General features: G+C 39.3%; 2 protein-coding genes across 3 annotated transcripts; one reads left to right on the top strand and one right to left on the bottom strand.

Annotated features, from left to right (window-relative positions):
* The first annotated feature begins 292 nt into the window (after positions 1 to 292).
* Positions 293 to 4,395, top strand: LOC121879734 (outer mitochondrial transmembrane helix translocase-like). Its single transcript, XM_042386501.1, has 8 exons — positions 293 to 519; positions 1,009 to 1,216; positions 1,662 to 1,706; positions 2,228 to 2,405; positions 2,637 to 2,837; positions 2,978 to 3,174; positions 3,394 to 3,566; positions 3,864 to 4,395. Exons 2-8 carry the CDS (start codon positions 1,034 to 1,036, stop codon positions 4,033 to 4,035), a joined length of 1,149 nt encoding a protein of 382 aa, XP_042242435.1. The 5' UTR covers positions 293 to 519; positions 1,009 to 1,033; the 3' UTR covers positions 4,036 to 4,395.
* Positions 4,396 to 8,848: 4,453 nt separating this feature from the next.
* Positions 8,849 to 22,215, bottom strand: LOC121879762 (endoplasmic reticulum junction formation protein lunapark-A-like). Of its 2 annotated transcripts, XM_042386531.1 has the most exons (11): positions 22,110 to 22,215; positions 20,520 to 20,561; positions 19,092 to 19,279; positions 18,390 to 18,576; positions 18,181 to 18,250; positions 15,946 to 16,107; positions 14,146 to 14,313; positions 12,860 to 13,057; positions 12,202 to 12,429; positions 11,687 to 11,779; positions 8,849 to 10,974 (listed from the first exon to the last, which is right to left on the bottom strand). In XM_042386531.1, the coding sequence occupies exons 1-11, from the start codon at positions 22,134 to 22,136 to the stop codon at positions 10,802 to 10,804; spliced, it is 1,536 nt and encodes a 511-aa protein (XP_042242465.1). In that variant the 5' UTR covers positions 22,137 to 22,215; the 3' UTR covers positions 8,849 to 10,801. The 2 variants fall into 2 exon arrangements, with proteins under 2 accessions (XP_042242465.1, XP_042242466.1); XM_042386532.1 differs by lacking the exon at positions 14,146 to 14,313 and having other exon boundaries at positions 22,110 to 22,207.
* Between the last annotated feature and the right edge of the window lie 1,972 nt (positions 22,216 to 24,187).

Consider the following 24,187-nt stretch of genomic DNA (forward strand, 5'->3'; position numbering starts at 1 on the left):
ATTGTTCTAAAAATTATTAGTGAGCTCCAGTGGACGAAAATAAATAACTATTGCTAAGTAAATGGAAATTATAATATAGTGTTAAGTTTCAAATATGAGTAAAATATATGGAGTTGCTCGTCAATATATACATCAATTTAAATAATATTATATAAATTGCGTATATTTTAAAATAATTATTAATGTTTTAAATATTTAGAGAGAAGTATATTTTGATAATTATAACCTAAAAGGACGTTCTTTTAAGCATCGGATCTGAGCGACTATGTGAACGACTACGCCATTGTTTACATCCTGCCAAGTGTCGTCATACTTCACCGTGAGGCAAAATTATCCCATAAAACACCTTCGCATTTTACATATTTATACTAAAGAGAAATAATTTGGAAACGAGAAAGAATATAACTTATCAGAGAGTCTTAAAAAGGTATAAAATCAGCCATATTAGTTAGTTAGAGCGTCAAATAAAGAGGTGAGAGGAGACGGTGTTCCTGCAGACGACGCCTCGCTCTCTCTTGGGTGGGTTAATGAGTGGTCATGAGTGGTCAATATCTATGTAAATTTAACTAATATTTTTTGCAGGATTTTGTTTTCAAGGTTTAAATTATATTACTTGAAGGATTGGGTAAACATATTTATTTATTGACTTGAGTTACGATAGAGATAATCTGAATAATATCCACCCCAGCTTATTTCACCTAAAGATTAACCACCCTAACGTAAGCTTAACTTAATCCATCAAATAGCATGAAGGTGGTTAAGCTTTAGATGAAATAAGCTGGGGGTGTAATCATAAGGTGAAATAAGGTGGGGAAACAACTGGGGGCTAATCTTAAGGTGAAATAAACTGGGGCTAATACTCAGGTGAAACAAACTAGAGGCTTAAGGTGAAATAAGCTGGGGATTAAGCTTCAGGTTAAAGAAAATTTGCTCCTTACCTTAACATTTAGGAATTAGTCAAATAAGCTTCTGAATATGTAAGTTAAAAGGTCTTGGATGTCACGGTAGAGGACGGTCGAGGTGTGCGGTGTTGATGGTGTTGAGGTTGTTGTCGCTGCGCCCTGCTGGCATGGAAGGAGGGGAGCTGACACGTGGGGAGGTGCTGTCCCTATTGGTGCGTCTGGCCTTTGCTACGGCTGCCTCGTACTTCACCGTGAAGCTGCTTGTGTCTGCCATGGACCCGACCGCCAAGCAGAAGAAGGACGCTAAGAGGAAGGTCAGATTTTTTACGATTTTCAAGTTTTATGGGTTTTTTTTTAGATGGACACAATTACAGTACAGTGAAACCCCTATTTAACGTACAATATGAGGAGGAAAGTCCATTATATCGAGGGTCCGTTAGATGTTAAACCTCCATCTAATGAACTATATGTACAGAGAAGTTCATTATAGGGAGGTTTCACTGTACAGGTATATGAATGTTTTTACAATAAGAAATAATGTATGACTGATATATCTATTCTCTCACTATAAATGAATTAACAGTTATTTATATTTATCTAATATAAGAGGAATTTTAATCCCCATAAAAAAATAAAATAAAAAACTCAGTAATTCCAAAGTATAAGATTTTTTTAATAATTAGATTAGATCATCATATATTGCTAACTCTTTTATGTTTCATCTAATAAGAGTAATTGTTATTTTTTTATTACTTTCAGGCCCAGGAAGTGATGCAACGGCTGGGCATCAAGGAGAAAGTCACAGTGAGTTTTAACGCATCAGCTGATAGTGTGTGTGACTATGTGAAGGTCAGGCACCCCAGTTTATTTCACTCAACAATGGAACATCCTAATGCTAACTTAACCATATCTGTCATAATCTAACCTCACTTAACCCAATCTAACTTAATCTAATCTAACTTCACTTACAACCTAACTTAATGTAATCTAACTTTACTTATCCCAACTTAATCCCCCTTCAATTAGAATTAGCCTCTTTAATCATCAGGTTAAATAAGCTTGGTTGATAATATTTAAGTCATCCAAATATTATCATGTTAATTGCTATAATATATTGTGTTTAGGCCTTCATGATTGACCACAGTAATGTAAATGTGTCCAAGAAATATAATAATGGTTTTATGTTGACAATACTACGCAATGGATGATGGATTTTGACAACTCTACTGAGACAAGGGAGTGGTGGGGTTCATTCTTTGTTGGAGTGAGTGTACTGTTCCTGTCTACAGTATTTGATGCCACTTATGATGGATGTCTCCCCACAGCTCAGCGAGTACGAGATGATGATTGCCAGCCAGTTAGTGGAACCATCACAGCTCACCACCTCATGGAAGGATGTGGCCGGCCTCACCACCGTCATCCGTGAGCTGCGGGAGACTCTCATCTTGCCTATACAGCAGCGAAACCGTCTCCAGGCATCCAAGCTTATCCAGCCTCCCAAAGGTTTTTACAAATTTCAGTCGTTTGTGACATTTTTTATCATAAATCGAGTAATTATCAAAACTTTATATACCTGTAATTTCTTTTTGTCATCACCAAAGTTTATGGTGTGTGTTTTGGTTTCATTTTATTTAGAGATTATTTTCAGATACACTTTTAACTGTACTAGTACTTACTGTTCCGAGGTTTCAGTCATAATGTGATCCCTAAGGTAGAGTTGTTGTCTACTTCCAGGGGTGTTGCTGCATGGACCTCCAGGGTGTGGTAAGACCCTCTTGGCTCGGGCCGTCGCCAAGGAGGCAGGATCTCGTTTCATCAACCTCGACGTGGCCGCCCTGACAGACAAGTGGTACGGAGAATCCCAGAAGCTTTCCTCCGCGGTCTTCTCCCTGGCCTCCAAGATACAACCCTGCATCATCTTCATTGACGAAATCGGTAAAAATCTTACACAAAATTCAGAAAGATGAAATGATACTAAACATATTTGGTATTTATTAGTACAAAAACTTACATTATTTACCCAGGATATAGTCTGCCACCAAGGGTCAAATTCTTGTATTTTTTTATCCGTTCAGATTCGTTCCTACGTGTTCGTGCCACCGGGGACCACGAGGCAACGGCCATGATGAAGGCACAGTTCTTGCAGCAATGGGATGGACTGGCCACCGACCACAGCCGCTGCGTGGTGGTGATGGGAGCCACCAACAGACCCCAAGATGTGGACCGTGCCATCCTGCGACGCATGCCGGCGGCTTTTCAGATCCCGTTGCCGGTCAGTTGTCGGACATTTACGTTACAGTGTGATGATAATTTTCGTCCATTAATTTGCATTATTTACTTCCTCTGTAAATCACAATTAGTGTCTTGTGTTGATTATTTACATTAAGGTAAATAAAATGCAACTTTTATCAATATAGGGACAGATATTTTATCAAGAGCTGGAAGGAAAATAATAATAAAACTAATAAATCCCGTGTTTTGTGTCGTCCAGGGAATGGAACAAAGAGAGGATATCTTACACTTGGTCCTACGCGACGAGTCGGTGGCGGACGACACAAACATCGCCTCCCTCGCGCGACAGACCGAGAGCTTCTCCGGCTCAGACCTGTTAGAACTGTGTCGGACGGCATCTGTGTATCGTCTTCGTCACCTCTTGGATGAGACGTGAGTTGTATGTGGTTTTTTTTGACATAGTAGATCCGGTCTAATGTTTATTGAGGTAACCCGGACAAGTGTGGAATATGTCCTTAAAACTGATAACAATGATGAAATGTGATGTTGTAGATGGTGTAGTTAAGCCATTGTGGTATACCAGTGACAGAAATAACAGTATCTATGTAGAGTTACTGTATCATCTCGCCCACCACAGTTTATTTCACCTGATTATTAAACACCTTAACACTACCTTATACTACTCTTACAGGTATAAGGTATTACATTACTTATATTTGTGTCTTATAGGAATGGCTTGGGGGATGACACACTAGGACAGTTAGGAACCTGGGACGTTGAGTCGACGGAGCCCCTACGATCTATCACGACAGCGGACTTCAAACAGGCGCTGACCAAGATGCGAGAGTCCCGGGTGTACAACAGACAAGCGGAGGCGTTACTCAAGATGGACCTAGACTGAGTTTAGTGCATTTAGAGACTGTCGGTGATACCTAGATAAGACTTCCTTCAAATACATTACTGTACTCATGTCATAGCCTGGGAAAAAAAGTGGCAGATATTGAGGATTTAACTCATTTGCTCCTAAACATCCATTTGTCGCAGGAGTTTGATCGCCGAATGATAAGCTTTGGATTTGTTTTAATGTATAATCCTTCCAGTCTGTAGTATATTTTTTATGTTATTTGAATATTAAAGGTAATTATTGTGTACTAGAAATCACTCAAGCTCTGTATATACTTAATTCACTGTGGAAACTTTGCACCCGGGAGGCTCTCTCTTCCCTCTTTGTAGAGATACGTATAACAAACAGTTAACCAATTCTCATCTTTTATAGTCACCCCCCATTAGAAAACTGATCAGCAGGAACAGAGGAGGAACTCTCAGAAAATTGAAGTAATGGGGGTCACTAAACTATTTTTCTGTCCTTGATATTTATAGAGACGTCACGGCAGGTAGAGTGAAGGCTGCCGGCTAGTGAAAAGACATAATTTTTACTCTTGGACCGAGCCATCTGCACCTTAGTGGGAAAAGACTCACATGGTTAAAGAAAAATAATAATCTTCACTACTACACAAGGATGTTCATTGTCAACCAAACCCCAAAAGTATGATTTAAAGGTTAAGAGAAAAAATTATACCCAAAGTGGAGGAGGGGGGGGTGTTACATAAAACCCCTCCCCACTGTTGTGTATTGTGGTCAGGTTGTCTTGACGAGTTTGGGTAAACATCATACCCCTACAGAGAAACCAACCTAGACACAGCTTGAATCATGACAGTATCCCTTAGTTAAAACTGGCAGAGGAGTCGACACAATTGGTTCAGATATCGCAATAGTTAGTTAATATGCTGACTATTGATGTATTTTGAAAGCCCAGTCATGTCTCATAAACGTCCCTTCCCCCACAACACTCCAGGCCTCATAATAATTTTCTGGGCCTGATATTAATGTAGAGCAAATGAAGGACATGTGTGTGTGTCTGCTCTATTCAGGCCTCAGTCCATTGTGGTAAACAGCTTCTAAGGTTGAAAATAACAATATGAAGCTTTATGGTACAGTACATTCTGTCCAAAAATGTATCTTTACAATATAGTGCTATACAATATGACACAATGGATGAAGGATTTTGACAACCCTAGAGACAACAGGAGTCATAGTGTTCATTTTGCAATTCATCTCGACCCCCTCCACCTCTCCCATAAAGATAGCTATCGGAGTGAGTGTACTGTACCTAACAGAACAACCACAGTAAGAAGTGAAGAATTTAGTGGTGTTTGAGAGCTACAGGTTCAAACTACATTACATTCCTCTGACTTATAATTAGTCACATATAGTTTCACAAAATATAAAATACAAGTACAGATTAAAAGGCATTCCCATATAGTGACAAATCAATGGCGCCCAAATCAGATTCTTGTTTCAACAGGAAGCCCGACTCACTCTCTACCCAATAGACTACAGGGTTTATTCGTCATCCGTCTGTCACTATCAATGGGAGCGCCTCGGAAGTACTAGTATAATAATTCCCAAGTTGACAATCTCATAAATTACACCAACTTGACATTTTAACATACAATGGGTAGAAAGTCTGAATGTTTATGACTTTTATTCTTGATATAAATTGTGTAAACTAACAAAACATCTGCCATGGACATCTGAACCCACAAATTTAAGACTTTAGATTAGCAAACAGGTTACAATTGTCATGTAGAGAGTAAAGTTAACTTTGATACAATACAGTAAGTGGTTCACTGTGAGTATCAGGCCTCCTAGCATCTTAATTCCTTCTAAGTTAGTTTTTCACTTAAAAGTTTGACATTTATTTCAGGCTTCCTTCATAGAGGAACCTAGGCGACTTAAGTTTGATTTTAAGCGTTCAATATGTTCAAATAGGTTTCTCTTTAAATATAAACTAGTCACACGATGAACAGTGAAGGTGATGAGTATGTTGTTCATGTCTGTATAGTTATGTATGTACTGTATGTTACTCTCCACATCACGTTATGTGTACAGTAGCTATAACTATCTGTGCAGGTGGGGGTCGATATGCTCCGAAATTTTACGTGTGACTGGTGACAGCCCTCCGTGTGACTGGTGGTGACAGCCTTCCGTGTGACTGGTAACAGCCCTCCGTGTGACTGGTGACAGCCCTCCGTGTGACTGGTGACAGCCCTCCGTGTGACTAGTGACAGCCCTCCGTGTGACTGATGACAGCCCTCCGTGTGACTGGTGACAGCCCTCATATACCAAAATATATCGTCCATGGTCTCATATTGTTTCCCCACAAAGTATGCACAGATAGTTGTTTTAGCTACTGTACATGTGGTAGTAATGTACAGGACCATGAGAGTTATTTATGTGATGTGAGAAATAATGAGAAGGTTATTTAGTGTTTACAGTAGGTGTTGATGGATCCTGTCAAGAGCTCAAAGTTGGCCATGTTACTGATTTAAGTTATAACTTGAGGGACAATATTTTAGACTATCATCTTCAAAGGGTTAAATTATCATCCTCAAAGGGTTAAACCAGTGTCTTCAAAAGGTTAAATTATCATCTTCAAAAGGATAAATTATCATCCTCAATGGGTTAAACCAGCATCTTCAAAGTATTAAACCGTCATTGTCAAAGGCTCAAATATGAAACCATCATCCTCAAAGGGTTAAAAATATATAAAACTTCTATATCAACTCCACACTTAAGATCCAGGGAGACACCAGCAGTTGGGTGATTTATGACTATGCTGTTTTTATTCTTTACATACTTGAGAATATAAACTTGAAATACTGTATGACGCCTGTGGAATCTCTCTCACTTTTCAAGTTTAATTTACGTCGATCAGGTTTTCTCAAGAGCATAATCATAGCATTAATCGAAGGCCTTTTAATATTGTTGAAATGTGGGTTTTCATCTTGTGACGAAGACTTAACGTACAAAGTTCAGTTCTCTCGGTGTTGTCCAATCTATGCAAAACTTAAGTTCTGACTGCATTACTTAGAACAGTGGTTAATCTTGAGAAGTAAATGATGCTAGTGTGTGTAGAGCAATGGGTTAAATCACGTGGCTGTTATCGTTGGGTCGTGTTATTGCAGCAGAACACATGTGATGGCAGCGAGAGAATGAATAACTGTGAATTAAAAAGAGATGTTGTTCTTCATTCTGGCCACCATCTTGCGTCATACAAGAATGAAAATACAGATCAGCTTGTGCAGGAAGGATGGGATATCAGACAATTTACCAAACGAGATATTTTTCCACGAAAGCGATAAAGAACTACCACGTCTGAACTGGGGATGACTCACTACCCTTTCGAAGAAGATAAATAAACTAACTCATTCCCTGGAGATAATCCTACCTAAGGCATCATATCCATCAGATGGTTGCTATAGATGTTACTGAGTTAGTGTGTTAGTGATAGAGGATGGTACAGGGATCTGGGAGAATGGTCAGGACTTACAGTGAGTTACAGAACACAGTCTCAATTCACAATATTATATACCCTACCTCGCTTCTATATTATTTTCATTAAGATTCTATCACAGGTCTATAACATGGTACAGAAGCAAAATAAAAACAAGATATAATCCTCATCTATAACTACTGTATTGGATTATATAAAGAACATATACTTAATCCTTACCTCTTGTCCTATACCTATATTTCTACGGAGAGATTTTGTTATAGATCTATAATGTTATATTGACTATTATATTCAAATTAGGCAACTTTTATATTTATTGTTCATGTTTATAATGTACGCACGTGGTGTGATTTAAAGAGTATGGTATAATGAACGTCACACACGATATATTGTTATTGTTATGTAGCTATGGAAAAAAAAAGTCCTGTCAGCCAACCATCCCATCAATGAACCCCTGAGATTCATGAACCCTTGAATCTGAGACACCACACAGTACATCAAGGACCCAACAGTGTAATGTCTTGGATTCACGGGTTCACGCGTCTCAGGGTTCATGGATGGGACGTAGCGCTGACATGACTATTTTCTGTGAGTTGTGTCTTGGTATTTTGTTGTTTGAATTATAGTGTCATTGTTTGCTATATATATAATGTGATTGGTGATTTTTATTACATATAATAATGTTAGTGTGGTTCATCTGTTGTAAATACAAGTTTTAAAGATACAGTATACTTGTAGTGTTGTTTAATTTATAGTATAAGCTAAATGACCTTACCTGTTTATTAGGACTGAACAGGGTGATCCAATAGTTCCTGTGCTAGTAATATAGTATATATAATAGTTACTAGTTACGCCTACATTGTTATATGCCGTTATACTTAGTTAATAGTGGAAATGGTCACAAGAAAATTGACTAAGTAAGAACAAGGTTTAACAATGTAGGTGTAACCAGGAACACCCGCACTTACGACCCGCCTCAGTCGTACCAAAAATTTTTCAAATTACGTATTTTCGAGTCCCAACGTCAGTACACAGACAAAATTTTCGTTTGTAATTCACTTTAAAATGGCTGGCAAGCTTAAAAGTGAGAATTTTGTGGTGCTGAGAAGAAAAAGGGACACCCATTTTAGATTTTCTATGTATTATTTTCGCTATTTTCGACTTACGACCTGGATTTGGGTCCCTAACCCCATCGTAAGTCGGGTAGGAGCTGTATAAAGGACAGGTTTCTGGAGACATAATTTCAAGATGCATAAAACTTCTGAAGAATGAATCAATTTGCATAAAGAGTAAACCTGTGTTGGAAATTTCACACATTTAAAAACAGTAAAAAAGATTTGGGGAAATAAAAATTCAGTTTATTATAAAGCAATTAAAGGTTTACTATAGCTATTATCCTTAATAAAACATCAGAAGGTATTGTACAATAAGTGTGCGGTGAGCAGGTTGGCCATCATCTTACACCAACGTCACCTGCTAGTAAGCCACACCACCCGGGTCGATGATTCACGCTCTGACTCGGAACAAGTACTGTAGCTCTATGCGCTAAAATAGAAAATGAAACCAGTAGGAAGACTTAATGCTGCTGGCTTCATCTACAAATAATACAGTTCTGAGAAAAACGTGGAAAAAGCACTGCTTAAAACTCTTTAAATATCTGGTTAAGGTCCCACTCTTAACAAAAAGACAGAGTGCAAGCATCTCTCAGGACCCAACGACAATACTAATAGCACCTGCTTGTGAGCAAACAAACTGAAGAGCACTCGGTCTACCAAGAATATGTCACTAAGTAACAGTTCATTTTAAATACAAGTAAAAAAACAAACACAATGTCCACAATTCTTCCCTTTCTTATAGACTTATTTAAGACATAAATATCACTGAGGTAAAACACTGATTGATTTAGTCCCGATACAGGAGCTCGGAGCCCTCGCGGACGCTCAAAATATGCGTAATCTTAGGTGTACGACCGGCAAGTCCGTCAAGATCTGCCGTTATAAATACTCGAGAGATGACTTGAAAGAATAGGTCAAAGTGTTGGAGGGTATTGGGTGTTGATAGGCACACAAGACACACATGACGCACCAATAGTTATGAACACGCGGGCCAGGTCATGGCTGAACACTGGGTAAATGGGCGACTGACACACGACACAACTGGGAGGGAATACTTAGAGGTGTTACAATTGTGTCATGAGTCTGTGAAACTGTGAAACAAAGCTGACTCAGAGAGAGGCTGAGTGAGAGAAACAAAAGTGACTCGGTAACAAGCTTGAGAAACAAAACTGACTGAAGCTTAAGTGAGAAACAAAACTGACTCATCAAGAAGCTTGAGTGAGAGACACGAAACTAATAATACACTTGTGAATTGTATAAGGGTTTTATGCCCAATACAGCAACGCAGAACCAACACAGGGTAAACTATGCGGTGATTTATGGGAACACAAATATGCGCCATGTGCTAGATGCAGCAACAAGTTCATGGGATGTGCTTAAATTAGCAACTGTCATGGGAAGTGGACAGGAAACAGCAACACAAATCTCAGGATGTGCACAGCAGATAATGTCAAACTCATGGGATGTGCACAGGAGACAGCAAACACAATCACAGGATGTACACGGTAGTAACACAAATATGGTATGTGCACATGTCGGCAACACAAAGATGGGGGTGCGTACGATAGCAACACAATTACAAGATGTGCACGTGACAGCAACAAATTCATAGGATGTACACAGAACACAGCAACACAAAATCACAATGTGCACAAGAAAAATAAAAGACCAGTTTCAACAGAGACATCAAGAACTTTCTGACTGACACATCAATGGTATCCAGATCTTGGCCCAAAACTATCACTTGTATTTAAACTCTGGCCAAACTAAGTGCTTGTAACTCGATCTTGGCCCAAAACTAAGCACTTGTATCTAAACTCTGGCCGAACTAGCCAAAACTAGCACTTGTATCTAAACTCTGGCCGAACTAGCCACTTGCAACTCGATCTTGGCCCAAAACTAGCACTTGTATCTAAACCCTGGCCAAACTAAGTGCATGTAACTCGATCTTGGCCCAAAACTAGCACTTGTATCTAAACCCTGGCCAAACTAAGTGCTTGTAACTCGATCTTGGCCCAAAACTAGCACTTACTGTCTAAACTCTGGCCAAACTAAGCGCTTGTAACTCGATCTTGGCCCAAAACTAGCACTCGTATCTAAACCCTGGCCGAACTAAAAGCTCGCATCTCAACGTCAAACAAAAACAAACACTGGCTTCTCGACCTCGGCCAAACGGGATATTCTCCACGTCATTTTTAACCAGTTTCCTCCACCTCTAGGGTAGAAGACGGCGTAGTTTTCGAGGAGTTCACTAAGGGTGTGTGGTTGGTGACGGGGAGTGGTAAATCTTCCGCCACACAGTGTTGCTGGTGGTCATCCGAGACACTAGGGTCGGTCGAGGGCGTCTTGGCTACGTCCTCCATTGAACCTGTCCATAGGAGGGTGATATACAATACCTGGTAAGCAGTTACATGGTCCAAACATAACTAAAATTTACCCTCACGTAATGTTATCCAAGTTATAAGTGATTGTGGTGAAACTACTTATACTTTACAAGGGTCAATAACCAAACTACACTAATTACTTTACTAATGTCAATAACCAAACTACACTAATTACTTTACAAGTGTCAATAACCAAACTACACTAATTACTTTACAAGTGTCAATAACCAAACTACACTAATTACTTTACTAATGTCAATAACCAAACTACTTACTTTTGGTACATTTCTACTACAACAATCACCGAGGAAACTACTAAATGACGAAGTGTTTTGCTAAATACTTAAAGGGACTTCTTACACACATTGTCACTCATATATACACACACACCTGGTATAGAGGCTGGTGTGTTGTGTGAGATGTGGCAACTCTGTGGAATATTTATCTAGCATCCTTCATCTGGCTACTATTGTGAGGTTCCTTAGAGCCATTGAGCGAGTTTTAATACAGTGTAAACAAACACAGCGTTGCCACATCTCACAATACATGCGACTGTATATCTGAATGAAAATATACGTAAGAAGCTGACCAGTTGGGAATTAATTTACCTCAACTTGTATTAGTAGTGATGATATCTCCAAATGCATTAACTAAGTGTATTATCCTCTAACATCAGTACAGTAACACAAGACAAACCTTCTTGACTGGACGTGGCCTTAGCGCTCGACACCTCAGAGACTGGACCTTCTTCTTCGTCCTCCTCCTCGGCACTACTGCTACTGCCAGATTCTGAAAACAATCGACTCATTAACGACCTCGTGAGAAATATCGACTATAACTCACCCTATTGCTCTTCTCTTGCCTGTGAATTTACATGACATGAATAGCTGTATTTACATTAACTTCCATTCACTTGTTTTAGCATTACTGTTGTGTACTTAACTTGCCCCTCCATCACCTCACTACACATCACTCTCTTTACTCTAGGTGATCAGGCATATCAAGGGACCAACTACCATCATCATACAGTATTACGTCGCCAACTGTCTCACTGATGTACCGAATGTCACTAGAGCCAGGTTAATGTATGGGCAAACTGGGCAGGAGTTCTAGGGTCCCAAATTTTAAGAGGGGGGTCAACGGCACCACTCGCCCAGGGCCTTATGAACTCCTAATCCAGCCCTGGTCACAACCCACATCACCCCACCTACCTTCTTCCTCCACACCTCCCTCTTCTTCGTCCTCCTCCTCCTCCTCTTCACTCGATGATGACTCCTGTTCCTCTTGCTCCTCTTCCTCCTCGTCTTCCTCCTCATCATCTTCCTCTTGGTCCTCTGTAACAGGTAACGGCGGTGGGAGTGAGAGGTTCTCCAGACGAGGGGCCGCGGGACGCTGCTTCCGTGCAGGATTCCAATAGAAACAATAAGCACATCTGAACGCTGAAAGAAAACACACATTGAAAAAACACAGTACTTCATGTATCTGAATATTGTACCGATGGACTGTATATTGTACACTCGTGCCAAAAATTATCTTTACCATATTGTGTTAAAATGACACAATAGATGAAGGATTTTGACAACCCCATCGAGATAACAGGAGTCGTTCATTTTAAGATTCATCGGGCCTCTACACACAGATACTTCTTGGCATGGGACGTACTGTAGGATCTCTGGTCATGGGAAGGGCTTTTTAAATCACACATTATCCCATTATATTATTCCACTCTAGACTAAATAATATTGGAACATTAAAAAGTCCGACAAAACATTACATAAATTACCCTAAGTCACATTCATTCAGATTTATTAAATACACATCTTTAAAATCATCATCGAGTCCGCGTTTCCGTAAACATTGGTCACTCACCGAGGTACTGGAACTCGTCTTTGAGTGCCATCCCGTTGTGAGACTCGCACTGACGGCACACTAAGGCAAAACGGTTGGTGGGCCCGTCACCCACTAAGTACTCGATGAAGCGATCCAAGTAACCCCGTTCTCGTGGTAATACTGGCCTTGGCATGGGGGGTCCGGGGGGTATACCATCCCCCCTGATGATGCCAGGAGCTATAAATAACAACGTCGATTAATAAACGTAATTTTCGATCTTTTTTACATGGAACATACCAACATTTTGTCTTGGTGTCACTTACGAGACTATTAACTGAGAATGGTGTCACTTAATTATTTACTGAGGATGGTGTCACTTAATAATTTACTGAGGATGGTGTCACTTAATAATTTACTGAGGATGGTGTCACTTAATAATTTACTGAGAATGGTGTCACTTAATAATTTACTAAGAATGGTGTCACTTAATAATTTACTGAGGATGGTGTCACTTAATAATTTACTGAGAATGGTGTCACTTAATAATTTACTGAGAATGGTGTCACTTAATAATTTACTGAGAATGGTGTCACTTAATAATTTACTGAGAATGGTGTCACTTAATAATTTACTGAGAATGGTCACTTAATAATTTACTGAGAATGGTGTCACTTCTCAAATTATTTACTGAGGAGTTTGTGGATAATGAAACAAGCACAAGTGCCTTCCTAAAGACACGAAAACATTAGAAGTTAAACTATGAGAAGATAACCAAAGTACGCAGCTATGACAAGTTTCTCATACGAGTGTGTAAAGTCTTGTGAGAGATAAGGGAGGTGTTTCTCCTGCTGTTCATCTAGATACAACAGATTAAAAACCATAATTGCAAAAGGTAAAATAACATGTTTCTCATTCATAATTGCATAGAAGATTAAACTACAATTTAGACTTTTGAAGGAAATTATGAGCAATACAGTACTTACATGTGGTGCTGTACACTGGCCAACTGTTCTTGTGAATTATAAATATTAACTTCTCTCTGAAAGGTAAGTGTGGCTAAAATTCCTTATCCCCTAACCTCACCGGGGCGTGTGTAAAGGTTCACTCACCTGTACTAATACCTGGCACAGTGACTGGAGCACTTTGTGAGATGTGGCAACTAAGGAATTCTTTTCAAAGCATTCTGGTTGTTATTGTGAGGTTCCTTAAGAGCCATCCAGGGAGTTTTAATACCATATAAACATACACAGAATTGCCACATCTCACAAAACATGCCAGCCACTGTACCAGGTATAAGCGTAGGCAACTGTACATGTGAGACTTACGTGGAGCAGCAGCAAGAAGGGTGAGAGGCGCTGGGGTGGAGGCGTAGTGGACTGGACTGACAGGAACAGCAGAGGGGCCAGTAGTAGGAGGACCGGGAAGGACTTGAGGCCCACCACTAGCCATCATGACTGCCGGTGCGGATCTTAGGGTGCCCACACCGACTATACCTGCGTCGTGACTCACTGTATCATCCCACTCACCGTCACTTGTACAACATTCACTATCACTCGTGCTCAGACTTGGGTTAAAAATACACTCGGTAGGTGCAACAAAATTAATATCATCAGTCCTCTCATATAACAAGTGGCTAACTGTATAGATAAAACTATATACTAACCAAAAATATAAACAATAATAATTAAATACTCTCAATATATATTAAAACAAACAAAACTATCATAAGACTATATAAACCACAAGATAATGACATACTAAGACACAGTAATTTGACAACTAATAACTCAATTCATAAGAGCAATTAAGCCACTAACAATGAGAAGACTGATATAAAGCCAACATAGGATGTTTGCAGAGGGTCATTAACTGGTACTGCAATAGCCTGGACAACACAAGGAAATGAGGATAATTAATATAAGAAGCATATATGGGGTCAAGCAGGTATAGTCTTTGAAGCTCAGAGTCTATGGGTAAGGAGTCACTCTGGGTAGGTATAGTCTTTGAAGCTCAGAGTCTATGGGTAAGGAGTCTATGGGTAGGTATAGTCTTTGAAGCTCAGAGTCTATGGGTAGGTATAGTCTTTGAAGCTCAGAGTCTATGGGTAAGGAGTCATTCTGGGTCGGTATAGCCTTTGAAGCTCAGAGTCTATGGGTAAGGAGTCACTCTGGGTCGGTATAGTCTTTGAAGCTCAGAGTCTATGGGTAAGGAGCCATTCTGGGTGTTGTTGTCTGCTGTGGCAAATAATAATAATGTTGGTTAAAATGAAATAAAACATTACTACATGCAACTCACTAGCTAACACATGCATATACACATAACTACACACACACACATTCATACATACATACATATCTAAACACCACACACATACACACCAAACCACACACACATTACAAACACACACCTCCCTCCCACACACACAACCCTCCCTCCCTCACACAAACACCCCTCCCTCCCTCCCACAAACCTCCTCTCCCTCTCCCCACACAAACACCCTCCCCACACACACACACAACCTCCCACACACACACACAACCCTGAACTAAAGTACCACACACACTTCAACACCCACATCAGACATCACTGACCAGAACAGCACTGTCCCCTGGCTTGTACTACACACTACTGTCTTCAACTGATCATTATTCACCACATAGAAACATTCAACATTCATCCATAGACGAATCATTCCATCGACTCATTAACGAATTGTGAGAAGAGCTCGATGGACTCAAGTGACTCATATTTGTACTTAGCGACTAAACTATTGTATTGACTCACCCATTGTTCTTAGTGACTCATATATTGTACTTAATGACTCATATTGTACTCAGTGACTCACCCATTGTACGTAGTGACTCATCTGTTGTACCTAGTGACTCTTCTACTATACGTAATGACTCAACTATTGTACTCAATGACTCATCTACCATACTTAACTGACTCATCTACCGTACTTAAATGACTCACCTATTGTACTCACTGACTCATCTATCGTACTTAACTGACTCACCTATTGTACTCAACTGACTCACCTATCGTACTTAACCGACTCATCTATCGTACTCAACCGACTTACCTATTGTACTCACTGACTCATCTATCGTACTCAAGTGACTCACCTGGTCTCGCCGGCGTTGACTGCGACAACAGCGGCGGCCTCGGGGTGAAGGCCGGGGTATGGTGCGGCGGTAATACCTGTGGACCAACTGGCCGTACACCCATGGCCCCCTGTGGTCCGGCCTGGGGAGTCGCCGATGAGCTCACCACCCGTCTCCGAACATCTTGAAGGAGTTAAGTGTTTACCGTCATCAACAGGGTAAGGGATTGTCACCTCGTAGTTTACCGACACACACACACACGCACGCACACACACAAACACAACAATTGTGAAACCTCCATCTTACGAACTATATAGAGAGGAAAGTTCGTTATATCGAGGGTCCGTCAGATGTGAAACCTCAATTTAACGGACTACATGGAGATGAAAGTCCATTATATCGAGGGTCCGTCAGATGTGAAACCCCAATTTAACGGACTACATGGAGATGAAAGTCCATTATATCGAGGGTCCGTCAGATGTGAAACCTCAATTTAACGGACTACATGGAGATGAAAGTCCATTATATCGAGGGTCCGTTAGATGCTAAACCCCCCATCTAACAGATTATATGGAGAGAGAAGTTCACTATACGGGGGCTTCACAATCACACACCTGTAACAGTACATACAAAGTCACCACAACATTGGGAATAAAATCATTTCAATCAAGAATAACTTCCCGTAGTTAAACAACAGTTGACCAGGTGACAAGAAACGTAAGTGTATGTTGCAGTCTCCAGCCAGGAAGCAAGGGGATATAAATCAGCTCAACATTCCCCAAACAATTGATTCTCACTCACGATTCCTCTCCACCTCAGTCTGTCTATCTCATGTAAAGTATTTCTCTGCTATATACAGGTAGTAGGTAGTAAGCAGCTATCAAACAGGGAGGTACTACCGCCTGGGAAGATACTGGAAGCATAATGTATTGTCTAATGGTAGACCCTGCTGCCATATGTGACCAAGTCCCAGGTTGATGATCTGACTTTCTGCCTCATTTACACACAATTGCAGGGTCTCAATTGTTTCTCTTACTATTGACAACACAACATACATATATTGTTTCTCACTGTTTTTTTTTTCATTTTTGTATTTCTTTATGGTTCTTTTTTATTATTATTATTATTATTATTATTATTATTATTATTACATTTTCGCCCCCCAGGCCCCGATGTGGGTCAGTGAACTGTGTCCGGGTGAGCTAATACCTGTGTAAAAAACTCATTTCCTCTCTCATAACCCAGTCTGTCTATCTCATATATCTCTCTGCTATATACACAACTCTCACTCTCATTTCATCTATCTCATAACCCAGTCTGTCTATCTCATGTATCTCTCTGCTATATACACAACTCTCACTCTCATTTCCTCTATCTCATTATTCATCCTCGTCTCACATCTTATCTCTAGTTATGTCATCTATTGTTCAAGGTGAGGCACATTGTCTCCTCCATGACCTCTCCCTCCTCACTGTCTTCTCTCTCTCTTTCCTCTAACTAATACACTTTTATCATCACCATCCCTTCACCATCTTATAACATTGTTAGTTAAAACATGGAAGGATCTATAGACCATTTTTATTTCACTTGAACTTTCCTTCCTATCAAGAGCATCTGGATTCTGAACACTCCTTGACCTTTACCTCCCACACACACACATAACTAGGCAAGGTTATAGCTAGAACTGCTGTCAGAGGAGTTCCTATACATGTGTTGAAGGTCCACAGCTCAGAACCTCCTTGGGTGAATGTGTGGCCAATAGCAATCATGTTAAGCCAAATTACGGACATTAGAAGGAAAACGCCATGGGGTATTTACAGGAAAGACATATAATTAGGGGGAAATTTTCAGCATGATGAAGTGGAATGGCACATGGCTACACTAATGGCACATGGCTACACTACGAGTACAAGTCCTTCTATCTATCTGTTCTTTTACTGTAATAGTGATAATGCATTTTATTTTTCCCAAGACAGTCACTCTCTAGGGCCTAGGCTGACACCTTCATACTCTCACATTAACTTCCTAAATATAGTTTAATATTTACCTCCCTGTTCTTACTATCTAAATGTTTTTCTACAATAGTTAATAAATCTGGTAACTGCAACCCCCAAATCAAATCAAAACCTTCCACAAACACACTAAACGAGAAATATATTATGGTATACAGTATTCACACAACCACCACCACCAGTCTCACACACACATGCAAACCCGAATAAAATAATAGTCCTGAATCACATCTCATTAGCTCACCTGAGTGCTGGTTGTTGGGAGCTGGAATTCTCTGGGCTACGGAGGGTAAGGGTACTGGCGCTTTGTGCATCTGGAAATAATGTGTCGTTAGGGAGCGTTTGACGTGTATTTATTTGTCATTAGGAAACTGCATTGTGCATTTTGTAAATAATTGGAATATAATCATGACAAAAAAGATTTACAGAAGACACACACATGCCCCCACACACCTGAGTTCTCCGCAGCTGGTCTGGTGCATATACCTCCAGGATCTCTTTGGCCACTTTGTATGTCTCCGTCTCCATCACCTGCTCCAAGATCTTCTCCTTTTCCTCCCGGAGATTCTTCAACTTTTCCTCATTTTTGGAGATCTTTCGGTGATAGTACCATGTGAGAAGTCTCTTGAGAAGGTAAATCCTGGAAGAAAAACTACAAATAAATTTTCTATCTGGATAATTTTGAAACATGAGTCTAAGTAAGATAAAAGTCCTGGAATGTTTAAGAAATTCCTAAAAGAATCTTAATATTAAATACAATCAATATAAAACAAGACATATTTTGGATCACCTGAAGCTGTGACACCCCAGCTTATTACCACTAAAAGATGAGACACCCCAGATTACACACCCAAGCTTATTCCACCAGAAGATTAAACACCAAAGCTTATTTCCCCCAAGGATCAACCACCTTCAAACTAACCAAACCTAACCCTCCCAGGTAGCACGAAGGCAGTTAACCTTCAGGTGAAATAAGCTGGGGTGTCCAAACTTCAGATGATACGTACCAAACACTGTACAAATGTAAATAATGAGGGCCCACTGTACAAACATAAACAAAGACCCACTGTACAAACATAAGGACCCACTGTACAAACATAAGGACCCACTGTACAAACATAAGGACCCACTGTACACGAGGCAGACGATACGTACAGGAAAGGGAAAACGATGAAGGGTGTAGCGTATAACAACTGGTCCTGTAGGGTGAGGGGGAAGTAGTGGAAGTAGAAGATGAGAGCGGCAGCCAGGTAGATAACGATAGAGTATAGCACGAGGCTCCCCACCAGCCTCTTCTGCTTCTGCTCCGTAGTCTCCCGGTACTCCTCGATGGCCTCCACATCCTGCAACGATGCGAATGTTAACGACTATGAACGTGTGATCTCTTTCATGCGCTTGAGTGACCTGATTAACTGCTGCTGTCAGGGTAGTTTGTATCCTAACCTAACCTGACCTTATATACTGTAAACACCTGAGATTTACAAATAATCTTTCAAAATTGCCTAAACTTTACAAAGAAGCTTTAAAAACTACCTAAACTTTACAAATAAGCTTTGAAAATCTCACACACACAGTTGCCTCATTGTCCAAGTTTCCATCATTTACTCTCCTGTAATATATGTGAATAATTAAATCAAAGTAAAATAAGACGGTCCCAAGGTTATGATCAAGTTCCATTCCCGGGGACGTTCCTAAGGCGGAAATGTACACATCCATACCGTATTTACAGAACAATTCTTAAAATCCCACTATATCATAACTTAAGTCCTTATATACATCTAAAATCATCTAATTTAAGACAAAAGATGAAATAAAATAATAAAATACAGTTAATTAAAGTAAAATAGAAGTCATCAGGTAAATTAAATACTGGAAATTTAAAGTTTTCCTCGTTCGTTATCTGTGAATGTTCGTAAGTCAGACGTTCGTAACCCGGGGAATACCTGCGACTCTATCTCCCTAATATAGTATTTAGAATATTCAAATCTTTCATTAAATAGATTATATATTTCCTAGGGTACATTTGGCATTGACGAATAATTTAGTGTAATACGATAATTTATTTATTTGATATAAAGTAATAGCTAATATAAATTTATCTATATATAATCCAAGGTTGTAGACAATACTAATAAATCCAATCCATTTTAAGACTCTCAGCACAGGTTTTAGGGTATTATGTATCTTTACCAGTTTAATAATATCATTTGGCTGTTAACAATTATAAAAATACAAATAAAAAACTGTACTATAAGATGAGAGTTCATTAATAGTTTTTTAGGGTGTCTTTTTCACACTTTGTATTAATTTTTTACTCCTTTTTACAATTTAATTTACTTTTTACCAATTTTTAACACTGGGATATTTTTTTTTTTACAATTTTAACCCTCTTATTACACTTTGTTTCACTTTTTTACAATATTTTACCTCTTTTTTTTACACTCTACACCACACAATCAACAACAGATAACAGCCATTCCACAAACCCCTGATGACAGACGGACACAAATGCTAGCCACTATATTCCTTCATCGCACACGGGGATAATAATATAGTAAAAAACAAATGACAGTCAGTTCTTACCTCCTGAATCTGTTCAAGTAACTCCTTTGTTGATTTTTTTCTCTGCAAAGTGGAAAAATAAAGGAGTTAAGATATTATGGTATAGTATGGTAGACATGATGTAATATAACTAATGGTTGAAAAGTGATAGGAGGGGGGAAGGAGGGGAAGGGGAAAGGAAAGGGAGAGGTGGGAAGGGGGGAGGAAGGAGGAAGGAAGGGGGAGGGAGGAGAAGATGGAAGGGGAACAAGGGGGGAGGGATTAAAACAAAATCTTAACCTAACCATACAATCCTAGTGCAAGTTTCCTGGATCACCTGAAGATTAGGCACCCCAACTCATTTTACCTGTTGATTAAATATCCTATTGCTACCTGGGGGTTAGGTTAGGTTATTTAACATATCATCACCTATCAACTTCCTAGGCACTTGTTCTCAGTTGGGTCATAGGTTAGGTTAGGTTAGGGTTATGTTAAGTTAGGATTAAGTTAAGAGTAGGTTAGGATAAGGTTAGGTTACTTTAAGGTTAGGTTAGGATTAGGTTAGGATAAGGTTAGGTTACGTTAAGGTTAGATTAGGATTAGATTAGGTTACGTTAAGGTTAGGTTAGGATTAGGTTAGGTTACGTTAAGGTTAGGTTAGGATTAGGTTAGGATTAAGTTAGGATTAGGTTAGGATAAGGTTAGGTTACGTTAAGGTTAGGTTAGGATTAGGTTAGGATAAGGTTAGGTTACGTTGAGGTTAGGATTAAATCAGGATTAAGTTTGGGTATTTAATCAGCATATGAAATAAGCTGGGGTGTGTCTAAGCTTCAGCACAGTTCAAACAAAAAAACTGTCATCTTGTGTTTGGTTTGACATTCAGAAAATAAATTAACTGGATGTTATTCTTGGGTGACAGGAACAGTCTCACAAGTAACAGTAAATAACAGAAAATAAATTAACTGGATGTTATTCTTGGGTGACAGGAACAGTCTCACAAGTAACAGTAAATAACAGTAAGTCAACAGGAAATGAGTTAACTGAAGGTTGAAGTCACACAGGTAGCACTAACAGTAACAATGCAACAGTTTTTACAGGTTTTAGTCAGTGAACATCAGGTAAAAGTAACGGTAAACCCCAAATGTAACAAAAATTATCATTAAGTCACAGGTAACTGAATGTAACAGTCACACAGTTAACAGCAAGTAACAATAAGTCCACATAGGTAACACAATAACAGTCTCACTGGTAACACAAAAGACACCAGGTAACACTCGTAACCACAGCAACACCAGGTAACACACGTAACCACAATAACACCCTCAGGCAACCACAGGCAACATAGCAACAAATAAAACATGGTAACAGTGTATTATGTAACATTCTAATAACGCCGGGAGGTATGCCACACCTTGACTAACAACAGGAGACACGGTAACGAGCAGTTAATTAGTAATCGTTAAGAAATTCGATAAATAAACGACTAAATACAATTAGATGTGGTTAACAGATGGGGGCTCCTCCCGGGGATCTTGTCAGCCTATATGGGCCTTTCCACAGCCATAATTACCCTCTTATAGGTGTTTATTCCCTAATGACGTTATTAATTACGGTTAATTATGTTCTACTCACACGAAATCTGGAAATAATAAGCCCCATGGCGTCTTATAAACGTCACTAAACGAGACTCATCCTCATATGTGATGTTCCTCCATGGCTCAGGCTCAACACTCTACCCAAAACAAATTCTCTGATTGGTCTACGTCATCGCTCTATCAATGAGACGGGTGTTGTGATTGGGTAAAGTCTCCATGGAAATTGTAAACTTATTTCTGATTGGTTAATATCATCCGGGACTTACCTGCATGTTTGGGCGGTTACTCTTAAAATAATTTAGGATTTTTTTTTTTAATAAACCATCTGTCACTGATAGTAAGAAAAGTATTGATAAGACAAGAGTAATTAACAGATAACTCCAGTTTATGAATACATATCATTTACTCTAATAGATAATATTAAAGTAACTAAGGTAATACGCATATACTCATTAACACAGGTGCTATTATATAACACTTAAATCCTCCTGCATAAGTCATTAACAAAAATGATTAACAAGTTGATTTAACGAGGATAATAATAGATACTCACCCAATTTACCTATTTATAACGCTTCCTAGCTCATGGATCTATAAACAGAACTTCCGTCATATATTAAGTAAAGGAATATTTTACCATTGGAAGAGGATCAGTATAAACATGTGTAACGATTTCATTGACTATCTATCTATATATCTGGGTATCTCTCTCTCAGTAACACGAATAGCCAGATAATTACTTGAAAGAAAAAAACACAGATAGATCAGTCACAAAAGAGAGAGAGAGAGAGAACGCAAGACAAGGTCAGTGGAATTCTACACCGCTGGGCGATACAGGTTTAGTGTAGCTTTACATAAGGGCCCCACTCCGCCACCTTCCTTGCTATTTATACATTACAAGTGGCTCAGTAACTCAATGGGTCACCTTCACTAACTCCCTAACATACCTATGGCGATTTTAATCTACTAAGAGTAAAGATTATATTAATTATTTACGCCATTGATGGGTTATAGGTCGATTTTTTAATGATAGCCTCTTGCTGTTACCCGGACACAGGTCACTGACGCACATTAGGGCCTGGGTGGTGAAAATATAATAATAATAATAATAATAATAATAATAACAATAATAATAAAAAGATAAATATAATAATAATAATACAAATAATAATAATCACAAATGAAAAAGAATAAATCATGGGTGAGAAACAATATACAGTATGATGTTGTGTTGTCCAAGGAAGAGAAACAATTGAGACCCTGCAATTGTGTGTAAATGAGGCAGAAAGTCACATCAGCAACCTAGGACTTGGTCACAATTTTTGTAGTGTCATATGGCAGCAGGGTCCACCATTAGACAATACATTATGCTTCCAATAGCTTCCCAGGCGGTAGTACCTCCGGGTTTGATTGCCTACCACATATTATTATTGTAATCATTATTATTAATTCTTATTATTATTAAGGTTAAGGTTATGTTAGGTTACCATTACTTTTGGTCACTATTAGGGGAAGGGGACACTTAACCCCCCCTCCTTCTGGATCAAGATTGCGTCAAGGTAAAGCAGTGTTAAGTTGGGTCAGGGGATTAACGCGATCATTTTTCTGAGATCAGAGAAGCAGGTGCGGTTTGTGAAGTCTCTGGGTAGGTTAGGTCACTGGTAGAGTATACAATAAGTCTACAGGCACTGTGTTCCCCAAATGTGCAGTGCTCCGTGTGCCGTGATCCTGATCATCAAGCGCAGTTAAACATTATATTTAAACAATGATAATTAACCTGTACATGAAAATGATTATGCCAGCACTTGCTCAAGACCAGCCACCTAGTACAGTAGTGGCTGTCGTGCACACTAGAAACAACGTCAAGTGCAGTGACAGAAACGTAAGTGGACAGTGTCTCCTTCATGAATCATCACGCGCATGCGTTCCCATACACGTCATGGCCAACCAAGAGCGGTATTTTTGGCTCAATCAAATTCTGTTTTTATTTTGTGTCTCATATTTCGAAATGCAAATTCATTTCCGACCATGGAAGTCTGTGATGGGCGTCACTTCAGTTATATGGAGCTGATTGAGAGTTTGGGGAAAAAACGAAGAAACTATAGCATTTTTTAG

This window comes from Homarus americanus, unplaced genomic scaffold (assembly GCF_018991925.1).
Source record: "Homarus americanus isolate GMGI-L3 unplaced genomic scaffold, GMGI_Hamer_2.0 scaffold42643, whole genome shotgun sequence".
Lineage (NCBI taxonomy): Eukaryota > Metazoa > Arthropoda > Malacostraca > Decapoda > Nephropidae > Homarus > Homarus americanus.

Coding starts and splice junctions, on each gene's coding strand:
- LOC121879734 (XM_042386501.1), top strand. CDS start 1,034: ATGGTGTTGAGGTTGTTGTCGCTGCGCCCTGCTGGCATGGAAGGAGGG. Junction 1,217..1,661: donor AGAAGGACGCTAAGAGGAAG/GTCAGATTTTTT, acceptor TATTACTTTCAG/GCCCAGGAAGTGATGCAACG. Junction 2,406..2,636: donor GCTTATCCAGCCTCCCAAAG/GTTTTTACAAAT, acceptor GTCTACTTCCAG/GGGTGTTGCTGCATGGACCT.
- LOC121879762 (XM_042386531.1), bottom strand. CDS start 22,136: ATGGGGCTTATTATTTCCAGATTTCGT. Junction 18,251..18,389: donor ACCAGCTGCGGAGAACTCAG/GTGTGTGGGGGC, acceptor CATTATTTCCAG/ATGCACAAAGCGCCAGTACC. Junction 12,430..12,859: donor AGACGAGTTCCAGTACCTCG/GTGAGTGACCAA, acceptor GTTTTCTTTCAG/CGTTCAGATGTGCTTATTGT.